Below are 16614 nucleotides of genomic sequence, written 5' to 3' on the forward strand. Positions count from 1 at the left end.
TCTGAACTTTCAGTTGATTAACCTAAAACCTGCTTACCCTGATCATGTTTGTTCCAAAACACCTGATAAGAGTTAACTCAATCCACCTCACTGGTAACCTAGGGTTAATTTGCGCACAGGGAATACATAAAGACATTTTGTATGTCACATAACCCCATTTACCTCCATAGTAGGAAAAAAGAATACCATGGAAGTCACTGGGGCTCATAATTGGTTTGATTACAAACATTCCTCAAAATATCTTCCTCCGTGGTCATCAGAACAAAGAAATGTATACAAGTTTGTATCAACATGAGAGTGAGTAAATGATGACAGAATTGTCATTTTTGGATGAACAGTGTCAAAACATTTATTAGACAGTAAACAGCATTCAATCTTTGCATAATGGCATCAGAGATATCTGTCTTGTCCGCCATAGAAAAACAATTAAAAGACACCTCACTAGAATTTGCAACAGAGCTCAGTTCTTAGAAAGGACAAGTTACATGACATATATACAAAGTGTGCCATATGGTCCTTTTTTATGATATTTTGTTATGTTCAGTAGACTTGCGTTAGTGGTACACTATGTCTTATTCTTTAATGAGACCTTGCCACAATGGTGTGGATAAAATAGAAAGCCATTAGATGTGACCTGTAGTCATGACTAACAGGGTGATGCTGAGTCATATAAAATGCTTAACATGAAAGAACTGAATGAAAATATCAAACCTATATGCGTACAGTGACTGTGAACCTTTAATAAAATTACATAAAAAACTGAATCTCTAAGCAACACAGGCGCGTGATTCTTGCAAAATTAGACTTATGAGGTGTCATGAAAGTAAATACAAAGTAAGAGTATCAAAATAAGAAGCATACAGTTATAAACATCTCTTTACTATTTCGCACATGATTTCAAATGACATCATACAAACCAATTTTGTTGTTTTTTCCACATTTAAGGGGAAAATTTTCATTACCGCAACTTGTCCATGACTGGATTTGGGTTCTTTGACGTGGAAATATTTATAATTAAAAAATAAAAAAAATAAAAAGCTTCTGTGTATGTTATACTATAAACATTTACAGTAAAGAAACATGTAGTATTTGGTGATCATTGGTAAATGTAGAGACAATAATTAGGAATATAAATGTGTCCAAAGCCAATTTTCTCATCCTCCGCAACAATTTTCAATCATTGTTTAAGCCCTCAAGGAACTAATATTCAACAAAAAATTGTTGGAAGGGACATAATTGACTGTGACACTCAAGATGGCTACCAGGTAAGCAGTTCTTATTTTTTCTCTCAGATAAAAGTTGACATTTTTTTGTCACAGTACATGGACAACTTTTTAGTTCTCATTTCTGAAACATGAGTTTGTAAATGCATATATTTAATGTAATATCATGTTGCGGTAATGATAATTTTTGATCATCTAAAAAATGTAAATAATTCTACAGGAAATATTTTTAAATCCTCTAAAAATAATGGTTATAGTAAGTTCAGACCTTAATCTTATATGTGCAAAAAAAAATCAGCCACCAAACGACATTACTGATGATTACTCTGATGAAAGATTACAAATACAAACATATATCTTTAGAATGATATGTGCTGATTAAATAGTCATAATAAGAGAACAGGCATCAATTGCTAACTAAAGAAAAATACTAACCAATCAGTTTTCTTTATAATAGCAACAAGCTTGATTATTTCTGATGTTTATGCACACTTGTCACTGCGTGAGTAACTCACAGACATATAACAGAAGTAATATGGTGTTGCTAAGAGACATGGCAAATGTCATCTGGTCGTCTCCTCATCATCCTGCTGCCTGTTATCAGCCTCCTTCTGCTCGACTGCACTAAATGAACACCTGGATTTACTCTGAATGATTCATTCGGGTTGCCAGGTGCCCATGAAGAAGTTATAATCATTGATGCTGGCATTTAATTATTGCTAGTTTAGATAACCTTGACAATTACAAAAGTACTCTCGCACACATGTGACCCTGTCTGTGAAATCCAGGCTTAAGTCTCTGTCTTGGTATTGCATTAGTACTACAGTTATAAGATATATTTAGTTGTGTGATGATTACTGATCTGCAGTCAGAAATGTATTCATGCATTTCTATAGTCGCTCTGTATCTGTTACTTATCAATTAAAATTCTGTCATTTTTTTCTCGGTCAAACAAAGAAAATGCTGTGGCCTCTCTCCACTGTTCAATTCATTCAGAAAGATTATTCACTGCTTGCTGACTCAATGCAGCTCACAGAAACACTTAACCCTGAACCCATAGCAACAGTAACTAAGAGGAAATAAAACCTTCAGGTGGAACCGAAGATGTTGGACAAAACAAGATTGAGCATTCCTATTACTATGAATAGGTGACAATGCAATGCTTATGGCCGCTGTAGCAACTCAGGTCCTGCCTTTTAGTCCCATTCTTTGAAAGAACCAATCAACAATCGATAAAGACTGACGATTCTGTGTGTGTGTGGGGGGGGGGCTGCGCTGCGAGGTGCTTTTGGCAACATGTGCGCATGCGCAGTAGCTGTTTTAGCACAACTTATGGTACAGTTGATGTCAGGTTTAATTGTTGGTCAGATGCACACAGATGAAAGCAACGTTAATCTTCACTGGAAAGGGCTGTGAGGAAATCGCCAAGCAGCGAAAAGGTCCACTGTTTAAGCAATCATTGGAAAATGGAAGAAGCTAAACATGACTGTCAATCTCCCTCGGACTGGGGCTCCATGCAAAATCTCACCTTGTGGGGTCTCAATGATCCGAAGAACGGTGAGAAATCAGCCCAGAACTACAAGGGAAGAGCTGGTCAATGACCTGAAAAGAGCTGGGATCACCATTTCCAAGGTCACTGTTGGTAATACACTAAGTCATCATGGTTTGAAATCATGCATGGCATGAAAGGTTCCCCTGCTTAAACCAGCACATGTCCAGGCCCGTCTTGAGTTTGCCAATGACCCTTTGGATGATCCAGAGGAGTCATGGGAGAAAGTCCCATGATGAGACCAAAATAGAACTTTTTGGTCATAATTCCACTAAACGTGTTTGGAGGAAGAAGAATGATGAGTACCATCCCAAGAACACCATCCCTACTGTGAAGCATGGGGGTGGTAGCATCATGCTTTGGGGGTGGTTTTCTGCACATGGGACAGGAGGGCGACTGCACTGTATTAAGGAGAGGACCGGGCCATGTATTGCCAGATTTTGGGGAACAACCTCCTTTCCTCAGTTAAAGCATTGAAGATGGGTCGAGGCTGTGTCTTCCAACATGAACTGTTAGTAGTGAACTGATCACAACGTACTGAGCATTTTGTTTTGTGTAAATGTGTTTACATCATGCATTATTCCTTCTGTTCCGCATTTACAATGCTATGAAATCAGCTGAAGTAGTAACTTAGACGTAACTTTAATGACACTTAAATTACTTAATGTCTTATCGGTGCATTGTAAAAAAGAAAAAAAAGTGATTTACAAAAATTCATTGAATTAGTAACCCAACAACAATAAAAAGACGAAAACATTCAAAAAGGTTTTGTCCTCTTTTTTTATTTATAGGTGATAAGAAATAAGATTTCATTGATATTTTAAAGGTGCAATGTGTCACTTTTAGAAGAATCCCTTGACAGAAATGCAATATAATATACATAACTATATTATCAGTGGTGTATAAAGACCTTTTACAATGAACCGTTATGTTTTTATTACCTTAAAATGAGCCGTTTTTATCTATATACACAGAAGGTCCCATACATGGAAGTTTCTACAGAAGCCCTTAACAGACAAACTTGGTTTACCAAGTTGTCTCTGATGATGACGTGTTTGTCCTATGGTGGCTAGCGTAGCTTCTTTATGCGTTTCAAAAGCGTGGGATGAGCCGTGGACTGAGCCGTTAGGTGCAATTTGAAACCTCACCACTAGATGCCACTAAAATTTACACACTGCACCTTTAACTATTGAACTTGGACATGTCCCCGGTTTTTATTTGAAAAATCTGGTCACATTACTGTCCAGTCAAGTAGTGCTTGAAAATCAGTGTAAACCTTTGTAATCTGAAAGTATTCCCATTTTTTACAGAATGTAACTGTAATCTGATTCATATGTTTTATTTTACGTAATTGTAACGGATTACAGTCAGTAGTTTTTTTGTATCCTTACGTAATCACGTTACATGTAATCTGTAAAAAAATAACGATTTATTTCATGTTTTTTAATCTTTTGTGAAACAGAAAGAGTATTTACATCATAAATGACCTTGTCTGGCATTGTGAAGCACCTTTAATTTTAAGAGTGTAACTAAACAAAATATTACCACCATCCCCGCGAGATACACAGTGATAAACTTGTAAACTTGCCCTGCCCTTGATAAGCATTATAAATAAGGATTATGCCGTGGAGAGAGAGAGAGAGAGAGAGAGAGAGAGAGAGAGAGAGAGAGAGAGAGAGAGAGAGAGAGAGAGAGAGCAGTTCAAAGTCCATACATATGGACAAAATGACGCATCTAGCAATTCTTTACATAATTCAGATTTCTTTATAAAGCCTCAAAGATCGCGAGGTTCTTGCCGTGTTTAGATGAGTTGCGCTCGTGTTTACCGCTCACTTCGCTTCTCCACATGCAACGTGGCATCTCGACATGTTCAAAGCCCGTGAAGCGTGTTCATCACTCGCTTCGGTAATCACGACATGGAGCCGGTGAACGTGGAGAGGCGCGTGAATGGATTTAACAACAGCATGAATGATCAGTACGGGACGCTGATGTACGACACCGCACTCAGTACTTTACTCGCAGTGCTGCTCTATGTAATCTTGAAGGTGAGTCTGGACGGGATCCGTCAGTGGAGGGCTCGGATCTCGGTTTTGGTGGTGGGTTCCGGTCCGATCGGACTCACTGCGGCTCTGGTCGCTGTTCGCTCCGGCAAGGTGCTGAAACTGACGGTGCTGGATGAGCGCTACAGGAGCGCGCTGCTCTGCAGACCCCAGCAGATCGCGCTCGATCCCCGCAGCGTCCGCTTCCTTCTCGATCTGGGGGTGGATTTTGACAACATGGAGGGCTGCTGGCACAACGAGCACTTCTTCACCAAAATCGGAGTGTTTCAGGAGTATTTGCTGAGTATACTGGAGCAAAAGAAACAAAGGGTTGATGTGAAAGTTCATTTGGGTACAAAGGTTCGTGCGCGTTATGGTTTCTCTGCATGTCTTTATGTAAATTAGTCAGAGCCACGTGTTGTTATTTGTTGTTGTTTTTCAATGCAATTGTTTGACAATGAGGTGACATTTTACGTCACATTTTATATGATCGAAAGCATTATCAAACCACCAGGAAATGTAGTTATGCATATTTTAGGTTATCTGACAAAACATGTTTTGCAGTACGGTTAATATTAAATAAATAAATAGACATTTGCTTGCTCAGTCTGATATAGCACAATATAAAGACTACAAAGTTATTAAAGCTAAGTCAAAAACAAGAAAATAAGCTAAACAAAACCCTGTTGACCATTTGCAGAAAACATTGTCTTCGTCCTTCACTTAAGTTAATCTATAATGTGATTAAGTGATGTGCTGTCACATGAATGGCCTTGTACACTCAGTTCTGTGTATTTAAGGCACATCTCTAAAGTACACAACACACACAGACACTATAAACTCGCATCCATCAAAATAAACCTGGCTTCAGTTCATAGATTTAGTGTCAGTCTGGTTTAATAAAACATACAAGGAAACACATCAAATCCTTATTGTCCAACATTACAGCAACATGAAAAATTAGCCACAACAAGGCATCACCCTCACAAACACTCAGATCACCTTAGCAACCACACAGCAATGCCCCGGCAACCAAAGAACGAACTTGACACTGCAAATCATAAACATGATGGTCTTTAGGATAACTCTTAACCCAAAGTTATAACACGCTGACTATATCTTTCTGTAATCCTGTAGTTTAGTGAAGAGTACCTGAGGAAGATACCCAGAGGTGAACGGCCGCGGGTGATCATAGTCGCTGATGGATCATATGGTGACTCTTGCTCCGTACTGGGCATCAGTTCAGATTACATAGTTGAATCATGTCGGGCTTATGGGGCCAATGCTACTATAGAAAGACTCGACCAGAGACAGGTGAGTTAGTCTTACTGGAAAGCGTGACTATATGTTATTTTTTAAAGAGCAACTATGGTCCGATTCATGATTTTACATTTCCTTTGTTGTGTAAGTGTGTAGTACATGTTAACCATAAGCAAAAGGTGCAAATCCCAAAGTAAACAATGGCGCGAGTTATCGTTTTCAACGTAAATCTCTTTTCTTGGACTGCAACAACACACGGATTGTAGGCAACTGATTACTTCCTGGACCCATTGATGTGGACATGATGGTCATTTTCATAATTCCACCTGCTTTTGTAATACAGTTTGAATTTAAAGAATTTACTACTGACCAGTGGCGGCTGGTGACTGCTCATCCGATGGGCGCAAACTCAAAATGTGTGTTCGGAGTGTCATGTGTGTTGCTTGTGTTTTCAAAATTTGTGTTTGTTGCGTCATGTAAACAGGGTTCCCATGGGTCTTTGAAATCCTTGAAAGTTTGTGAATCTTTGCTCTCCGTCATCCATCGTTCATCATTGTCATCACCTTGTGAGAATTTGCAGTCTGCCTCAAAGCCATCTTCACTTCCTGTGAGATATAGAACAAAGGTCATTTCCCAAAAAAAGGGCTTAATTATCATAGAGACAATCCTACCCCCATCTCTGCCATATGGGCATGACACCTAAGTGCTATTTCATTCTTTATTATTGGGAAGCGGAGATAAACTTCTGGAATCAACATAGATAATGGTGATAATAAAAGACATCTGTTTAAACATCATCTGATCACTGTAGCCTGATCAGATCAATCTGACCGTTTGATTAAGCACACCTTTGGTGACTGTAAGAGCATGAGAACAAAGAGTGTTCACTTTCATTGGTATTCTTGGCTTACATTTCAAAGAGATACCGCATTAGCATTAGGGCTGGGTAACTGTATAAAGTGTGACTTTGTTCGATGTTCAATCCTTATCACTGAACCCAAAGTACAGATGTGCTTTGTCACTGCTACCACAATAAACGTCTTCATCAGATTTTCTACATCCTCATCTTTTTTTTATTAAAACCTGTTCACTATTATTCGGACTATATATAGGCTGCTTCAGAAAGCTTAAGCTGTATTCAGACTAGCAGTGACTAGCCAACCAAGTCTCACAAGGTTTCGTGATATAGTTACGTAATTTTTTGATTCTTTTTTTGTGATATTAGGCTATTACGAATTTCTGCGTTTTTCCGTGATCGTATAACAAATTCCTGTTTTCGTGTAATTATCACTTATTGATTACTAAACTGCTTTTTCCTATTTTTAAACCATTGTCGCTTCAGTTTAGGGTTAGATTTGGTGCTTGCATTAGAATGTCACTTATGTATTGGTTTATAATTTTTTTTATATGTCGCCTGGCGTTAGGGTTTGGGTAGGGATGTCATTTTATGTAAATCTAACCCTAAACCAAAGCGACAATGGTAGAAAATAGGACAAAACAGTTGAGTAACCAATACGTGATAATCACACGAAAACAGAAATTCATTATACGATCACGAAAAAATGCGGAAATTCGTGATAATATCACGAAAAAAGTTAAAAAAAATTATGTGACTATATAATGAAATTTTGTGAAACTGGGCTGGACTAGCAGAGCGACGCGATCTCAGTGATTACAATGGAAGCTTGGCGACTTCCGACAACATGAGCGTCACCCTACGGTCACATTAGCTACAAAAATGAGCGACACGCTCTCACTTGATGGGCGTTCCTTGGCTAGTATCTAAAAGTGGTATCAAAAGTCACTTTAGAGGTATTGTTAAGTTACAAGAACGATGTTTTTGGATTTAAAATTATTTATTTCTCGATAAAAGTAACAAAATATATGAGGTAAAATGCCAAACTTTTCAGATACAGAAATACGCATTTTCCGCCATGTTAAATTAGTTTCTTCGACTCTGCCACAGACCTACGTCCTGCCGGGCCTTCACTTCGATTGGCAGTCGCTTTGTTGCATCGTTCAGCATTTGCATAAAATAGCCTTCTTGTCTATTTTGGCCCAACCTCGCTTGTCGCTGGCAAACGGCCACTCCCATTGAAAACGAATGGTAGCATGTCGCTCTGTCTCTGTCTCTTGTAGCTAATGTGACTGGGGGGTTAGTGACTATTGCCAACAGGATGGGGAGTGTCCAGTCGCGCAACAAAGTTGAGAAATTTTTTACTTTATGCAAATTATGAGCGACTTTCGGGAGCAACTACCAATGAGAACGAAGCAGTGGAGTTCACGTCATCCGACTCTCGTCAGTTACTGGATTGGACGATACTCATTTGTTTACGACAACCAGATTTAGAAACGCCTCTTTTGAAAGAAACGAGCGACACGCAGCGACAAAGTCAAATGTGAATGACTTGCTGGCCAATGAGTCTTTGGAGGCATGAAGGGAGCTCCGGGAAACACATTTGGACAGACTTTATAGGCAGCATAATAAAATTCCGTTTTTGACAACTAATCCCATATTTGAAAACTACAATACTAAATTCTTGCTAGAAATGCAATAAAAACATGCAATGTGTAAACAGTGAAAATACAACTTTATTTACACTAAATTTGTGTTCCAGCTGCTTCCTGGTCCACCATTTTATTTTTTCCAACTCGACCAGGCTCGACCAATCACATTCTCTGTGCATAGAATTGTGGGACAAGTTGCTATAAGAAGGTATCTCGGGTTGACATGAAGTAAATCTAACATTTGATTCCAATGTGTCGTGATACCTTCCTGTCCTTTCGATGCATCATTTTAAAGCTTTCTGACACAATCCACTCCATTGTCTTTGTCGGTTTTCGTTTGTATATTCTTGTTTTTAACCTGCTAAACATTATTAAAACGACTACATTGTAGTCCTCGTCTCCTGTGTATGGTATAATCGTGACAACAGACAACATTCATTCACCTTAAAGAACTCTGTATCCGCCCAATCTTACACAGTTTTGCACACTGAGCTAAATGAAGTCAGATTAGTTCAGTCCTATTAAATAATATTTGTGATTTGATAAAATGTTAATTTAGCATGCTGTTTTTCTCAGAAATGTCTGTTTTGTGTTCTTGAATACAAACCGAGTGTTATTGTGATTCAGTCTTTGAATACGGCTGCAAAAATGAAGCCATTATGAATAATAATAAAGGCCGAGATCTTTGATGATGGACCAAAGAGAAGCTTAAAACAGTTTATGGGTAAGCTGTGGTTGTTGTTGTTTTTTGCAAAGGAAAACACCACCGTTTTTCAATATTTTACTATATTCTTACTTCAACTTAAACAAATTAATAAATACCTGTCTTTATTCAATATGTGCACTTAATCTTTGTACAGCACGTTGTGAATGTGTTAGCATTTAGCCTAGCCTCATTCATTCCTTAGGATCCAAAGAGGGATTAATTTAGAAGTCACCAAACACTTCCATGTTTCCCTATTTAAAGACTGTTACATGAGTAGTTACACGAGTGGTGATTTTTTAAGCGGATAAAAAATGAAACTATATTGTATGGCAGAAGAGCCCGAATTGCTGCAAACTAAGTGCTCTTCCGCCAGTTCTCAATTTTGTATCCCCTTAAAAAAATCATGTTACATGTTGCTCAAAGAAAATACAAACAATGTTTATTGGACAGTCTACACATATCATGAGCACTGATCTCTCTTGGTTTTTGTTTTGATGCTTCTGATCTTTTTATTTAATTGTTTCTGAAAATATCACCACCAGCTGGATGTTTGCCCCCGTTGTAAATTTAATAACCACAATCAAATATCCTGTCTTTATTTAATTAAAGTAACAGATTACCAATTTGGGCAAAGAACGGACACATGCTTATTTAATCTTTATCTACTGTTTATGTTAGTGATTATTAAAGGTTTTATTACCACGAGTAAATTCACATTTCTTAAATTAATTTTTTTATAAAGAGCAGTCTATGAATTTGTAGCTGTTAAACTTAAAATTATATATATATATATATATTTATATAATTACTTTTATGTTGTACTCATGTTGTAACAAACTTGTAAGAATTTCTTTGTTCTGCTGAACACAAAAAATATATTTTTAAAAATGTTTGTTACCAAGCTGGGACACTTTTGAATTTTACAGTAGTAAAAACAATACTATAGAAGTCGGACACTACTTAAGTAGTTTTACTTTATACATACAAGTATAGTATTTATATTTTTCTTTGGGAAACATACATTTCAAAGCATATTATCATAATTTTTACTCCACTAAATTTCATCATTTCAAGTTTTTAAAAGTACATTAAAGATCTAGTATTTTTTTTTTACTTTTACTTAAGTAAAAAGTACCCCTGTACTTCTAAAGAAAGTAAAAGTACACAATTTTTATGTAATAATTTTATTATGCAATATAAAAGAATACACGGTATGATTCTATGCTTCAGAATGTAGTGAACATTTTTTAGTAGTAAAGTAAAGTAATTTTTTTCCCAAGACAAACACTCTGATAAAGCACAGATGCTTGGAAAATTTACTTAAAATACTCAAGTAGTGTCCACCTCTGGAAGTCAGTGGTGCCCCAGATCTGTTTGGTTTCAAACTTTTTTCAAAATATCTCTCTTTGTGTTCCGCAGAACAAAGAAATGTTTACAAATTTGTAACAACATGAGGGTGAGTAAATGATGACAGAATTTTCATTTTTGGGTGAACTATCCCTTTAACATTAGTTCATGGAAATCTATTTGTTCATGTTATTTCAGTGTGCATTAATTACAACTTTAATTTTATAAATGTATTAGTAAATTCTGAAATTAACATGAACAACAATTAACCTATAGACGGTTTCATCGGATGCATGTGCGCTGACTCGATACGCGTCTGGATCCGAACTTTACTTCCGGTTTCGTTTTTTTAATGGTCTGACTAACGTTAGTTGCTAAACTGACTGAACAAATGCTTCGTCGAAAATAACAAATGTTTTTGTTTCCTAGGTAATCTATGTGTTGTTTTTTTGCTTGCTATATAAATAAACTACGTTTAAAGAACTTTGTTGTTATTTATTCTTAGCTGAGTTTACCGGAAGGACCACGACAGCCGCTTGTTTATGTTGTTACTGCTGAAAACGTCTATAGAAATGCTGTAGAAGTATTGTTCATTGTTAGTTCACGTACACAAACAAATACAACGTTATTGTTTCAAAATAGTCATGCTTCATTATAAAAATAAAAGAATACATGAATTTGTTTTGCTCTACAGGTTCCCACACCAGAGATTCGTGCACACAGTTTATACTTTGATCTATCAGCGTATGGTATCAACACCGTGAAAGATCCACACAACTCCTCACAGTCTGCCGTGAAACCCGGGTTCCACTTAAAAATCTACGGTACATTCAGGAACCGATACATGGCTCTGGCCTGTACATCAGATGCAGACTCCAAAATGATGCATTTCTTACGCCACACAGCTAACTCATCTGTAAGACATCTCAATCCCAGCATACATTTGTACCTTCATTTGCTTATGTAAACATCTAGGAACGCTTTCTCGGACAGGGATTAGACTTCCATTAAAATGTCAGAACTGTGACATACACCTTTGTTTTGCCTAAAAATACACATAGGTGATGTTTTTAGTACGACATGTTTGTTTAAACTAGTTATATTTTCTTATTAATGAAGGCTTAAGATAATCCCTGTCTGGGAAACCACCCCCATAGTTTAATGTGATGTTTTTATACATGTCGTTTACTTTCAGTTTTCTTCACTTAGATAATGAAGAACATCTTCCTTCAGTCCTTCAATGCATATAAGACGGACATCGAGCCTCGTCTCAGTGATGTCACCCTGCACCACATGCAGTGTAGTCGTATGTTGTTTGAGATCATGTTATCATACAGACGTGTTAGTGCAGCTTATATTGAAGGAGATCATGTTGCAGTCACTGTGGAAGGAGAAGCTGCAAGAGTGCTCAACTTTGACACCGGTGAGTTTTATTCGTATTAAAAAATCTCATTGGTTTGACTTAAATATATTTAAATCCATGCATAATTTACAATACACATGCAACTTGTTTACTATATAATGCAAGATGATTAACATCATATAAAAAATAAATGTATGTTTTAGACATACCAAATAAGATGAAATAGTGTATAGAAATTGTATGTTTTAATTATTATCAGGTTTAACAAATTATCCGTTTATCAAAGTTGAAAACATGTAGTGCCTTGGATAAAAGTCGCAATTGCTTACAATTAGTGATTTGGAAACAATATTTGAACCAGTGTTTACAATATCAATTTTTTTTGTTGTGTAAGGTTGTGGAGTGAATCTGGGAATGAGAGGACTGGAATCACTGGGAATGTTCATCTACAAAACTGCTACAGCTCTGGACCAGAACGATGTCTTTGAGGCACTTTTAGCCAAAATACAACACTCACGACTCGTGGCAGAAACCTTCAGGCAAACTGGACTCACTTCTGCAATGTTTGAATGACACTGTGTGTGTGTGTGTGCGTGTTTGCGTGTATTAGTGTGACATGCTTGAAGTTCATAATACTGTACTTATAATGCTCATCTGTTTGTGTTAAATGCAATTCCCAAAAAACAAAAGTATCAGTATTAGCATTAAAATGCTTTATTAGTGTAATGTGATGGATTAACTTTCTGAAAAATTAAGAAGGGGAAAATTGTCCAGCCTGTTGCAATTGTTGCTATTTTGTGGCCCTTAAAGGTGCAGTGTGTAATTTTTAGAAGGATCTCTTGACAGAAATGCAAAATAGTATACAAAACTATATGATCAGGGGTGTATAAAGACCTTTTAATAATGAAATGTTATGTTTTCATTACCTTAGAATGAGACGTTTTATCTACATACACCGAGGGTCCCCTTACGTGGAAGTCGCCATTTTGTGCTGTCATGTTTCTACAGAAGCCCTTAAAGGACAAATTTTTTTTTACTAAGTTATCTCTGTCAATTACATGTTTTTCCAGTGGCGGCTACCATAGCTTCTCTATGCGTTTCAAAACAAGGAGTGAGCAGTGGGCTGAGCCGTTGGTTGCAATTCGCAACCTCACCACTGGATGCTGCTAAAATTTACACACGGCACCTTTAAGACAATCTCATAAAATACATGTTTAACCGGATGACAAATATAATTTTTAGCATTGGCATTTTTTTAATAATAGTTGCCTGTGTCAACTTAGTATGTCTGATCAATTTTGTTCACTTTAATCATCTCTGAAAAACCTCAGTGTTTGTGGACATTATTGCTATTTATTTTTTATAATGCTTATTGTGACACCAAATATAATCTTTCAATAAACCTCACAAATACAGACTGCATCACAATAAAAAAGATGAATGAAAAATAAATAAATAAATATGTCTGGTGAAAATATAAGCACCCATACACTGTAAAAATACTTTGCTGCCTTAAATTTTTTTGTTGTTGAATCAACTCAGATCTACAAGTCATTTCAACTCACTATTATTTATCTTGACTAGAGATGAGTTGTTATAACTACAGGCGAGTTGACTTTTCTCAACTATATTTTATAAATTGTGACAACTCATTTCTGTGGACATGACTTGTAAATCTGAGTTAATTGAACAAAAATTTTTAAAGCAGCAAAGTATTTTTTTTTACAGTGTATGATTTCAATCTTGGGTTAAAATTGATTGATTACCTAATAAATGGATATGTCTGATTACTTAATATATTTTTTTCACAAAAATAAATAATCTGACTCGCAACTTATTTTTGTAAGTCCCAGTTTTATTTAGTTATATATAAAATAGATCATATAAAAAAAATGCCCTCTGGTGGTGCTGATAAAGTTCATGTGCTTAGTAATCTCAATAATTTACAAGTTGACAGCTTCTTTATTAAGACATTTATGATGTAAATTGTGAATAATTTATTTAAAAACAGAATTTAAATGACTCTAATAATGTCTTTTACAAACAATTGACTCTTTATTCTTACATGATTTAACAATTGCGGTTGTCAGTATCTTTCATAATTTGCACAAGACATTTTTTCAAACCAAAAACAACAACCATTATGGCCAATCTGCTTTATGGACCCATGTAGGCCTACTGTATTGGGATCAGTGTTATAAAACTTTGTGCAGGCCCAAATATGCTGGTTACAGGATAGCAGGAATATTCAGCCTCTTTAAATAATAAAAAAAATAGTCCAGCTATGACAAAGTTCAGAAAATTTACTATTAACCCTGAAGCTTTCACTAAATATTCACTATCTGCACTTTCTCTGTATAACTACTTAAGTGTAAAAAAGACTTTAGTAGGGAAAACACATTTTGGTTTTGACGTAATCATTCAAACAATAATTTATTTAGATTGCTCATATTTTTGACACAAGCAAAACACACATCTCTGCCACAAATAAACACTTACGTTTGTACATCTGTTTAATAAATAGATCCACACATCTATTCAGCCATGATTCGTCATTTAACCTCCATTCTGTTATGAAGGAATTCATATGGATAGATATTTTTTTAAAGAGCCACGCAATAAAAATGAATAATTGTTAATGATTCCCCTTGATATTGTATTTATATTGTGATTAATGTTATGTTTACTTGAGGTTTAGATGTGTTACTGTAACAAATCAGCCAATTTAATCCAAAACAGCTCTCTCAAAAACATACTATACAAATATTACATGTTTGTATATTTGCTCATGTTTATTGAAAAATAATATTATTAATAATATTCACATTGAACGTGATTGGTTGTTCGGTGTCATCACTCATTTATGTGCATATCAAAGTCTGATCCCATTAAGTTTTATGAAGTCTAAACTAATACTGTAGCCTGTGTTTGTTTAACAATCTTCATGATACAGGCCACAGGTAATGCATGTGTTCAATAAACACGCTGTCTGCACCTATATTTCCAAAATTATAAGATCAGTTCAGTTCCCCTGTTCGTCTTTTTGTGACGTGCCGACAGATCTATGCTGACCATAGATTTTATTAAATCGTCATTGCCCTGTTTACCGTAGAAACAGTGGGGATATAATAAAAACATTATACACAGTATTAAATACACAAAAGCAAGACATCCATGAGTTCGGAAAATATAATAGGCTATTATACTATTTTGTCAACTTCTAAACGTAAATGCTGACACAAAGAAACAGGAAGCCTCTGGATGGCGCGTGTGCTTCAAGATGATCAAAACAACTACTTTATATAACACTTCACAAGTCATTCAGTGATGTTCATTTAATTCAAGTGATTTAACAAAGTGTCTGTTAAAAACACAGAAGACGCGCTCGACTTTTCAATAAATATTAAACGATAAAAACTCATGAAAACCATAAGTAGCATTATCCAGCAGCTGATGTTGATCTTGTATTTTATCTAAATATGCCAAAATAAACGTTTCGTTCACGCATGTTTTAGTTTTAATATATAGCTCTGGACCTCTGCTCTATGTTCACATTGTCCTTTTTGCGCCAGTGTGTTTTAATACTCCAGTTTTATTGTAAATGTTAGAGAAGAAAACACACGCCAGCGGCTCGTGGAGGCGCACTGACACCGAGCTGGACAGGATGAGTCTATATGGTTCTCATGTGTCGTGTAAATGCGCCTCGCGCTAAAGCTCTGCATTACTGATTCTCGTGTTGACTGCATGACAGATTCGCTTAGAGAAATGGCTGAAACCGCTCCAGTTGCTGCCGCCGCGCCGGCCAAAGCACCCAAGAAGAAATCCGCCGCTAAAGCCAAGAAAACGGGACCAAGTGTGGGTGACCTCATCGTCAAAGCTGTTTCGGCATCCAAGGAGAGGAACGGCGTCTCTCTCGCCGCCCTGAAGAAAGCGCTCGCCGCCGGTGGCTACGACGTGGAGAAGAAAAACGCCCGCGTCAAGATCGCCATCAAGAATTTGGTTACTAAAGGCACTCTAGTCCAGACCAAAGGCACCGGCGCTTCCGGCTCTTTCAAACTCAACAAAAAGCAGGCAGAGACCAAGGCAAAACCAGCGAAGAAAGCCGCACCTAAAGCAAAGAAGGCCGCAGCCAAGAAACCCGCCGCTGCCAAGAAGCCCAAGACTGCAGCGACAAAGAAGACCGCCGCTAAGAAATCACCCAAGAAAGCAGCGAAGAAGCCAGCCGCCACCGCCGCTAAAAAGGCAACAAAGAGCCCCAAGAAAGCAAAGAAGCCAGCGGCTCCTAAGAAAGCAGCGAAGAGCCCCAAAAAAGCAAAGGCTGCTAAACCCAAGACGACAAAGCCCAAAGCAGCTAAGCCTAAAAAGGCAGCGCCCAAGAAGAAATAAAGCAACTCTTTGTTTTTTTTTATACAACCCAAAGGCTCTTTTAAGAGCCATTCACCAGATCATGAAAGAGCAATGTTTCAATGTTACCTGTAATTGATTATAGCTAGAATATAAATTTGACCAGTGTTGTACGACTGTATAGTGTTGTATTCACTAGAAACTTGGCAAAACAAACCTGTTTAGTCGCTATCTATATTTTATACATCACACTAAGTCGCTTCAGAATAAAATAC

At 36.8% G+C, this 16614-nt stretch overlaps 2 protein-coding genes across 2 annotated transcripts; both read left to right on the plus strand.

Annotated features, from left to right (window-relative positions):
* Positions 1–4442: 4442 nt before the first annotated feature.
* LOC129433276 (uncharacterized) lies at positions 4443–13787 on the plus strand. The gene is made up of 5 exons (XM_073868410.1): positions 4443–5171; positions 5949–6125; positions 11327–11548; positions 11842–12055; positions 12390–13787. Exons 1-5 carry the CDS (start codon positions 4689–4691, stop codon positions 12566–12568), a joined length of 1275 nt encoding a protein of 424 aa, XP_073724511.1. The 5' UTR covers positions 4443–4688; the 3' UTR covers positions 12569–13787.
* Positions 13788–15629: 1842 nt separating this feature from the next.
* LOC129433284 (histone H1.4-like) lies at positions 15630–16605 on the plus strand. Its single transcript, XM_055191877.2, has one exon. It carries the CDS (start codon positions 15692–15694, stop codon positions 16379–16381), a length of 690 nt encoding a protein of 229 aa, XP_055047852.2. The 5' UTR covers positions 15630–15691; the 3' UTR covers positions 16382–16605.
* The last annotated feature ends 9 nt before the right edge of the window (positions 16606–16614 follow it).

Source organism: Misgurnus anguillicaudatus, chromosome 6, assembly GCF_027580225.2.
Source record: "Misgurnus anguillicaudatus chromosome 6, ASM2758022v2, whole genome shotgun sequence".
NCBI lineage: Eukaryota > Metazoa > Chordata > Actinopteri > Cypriniformes > Cobitidae > Misgurnus > Misgurnus anguillicaudatus.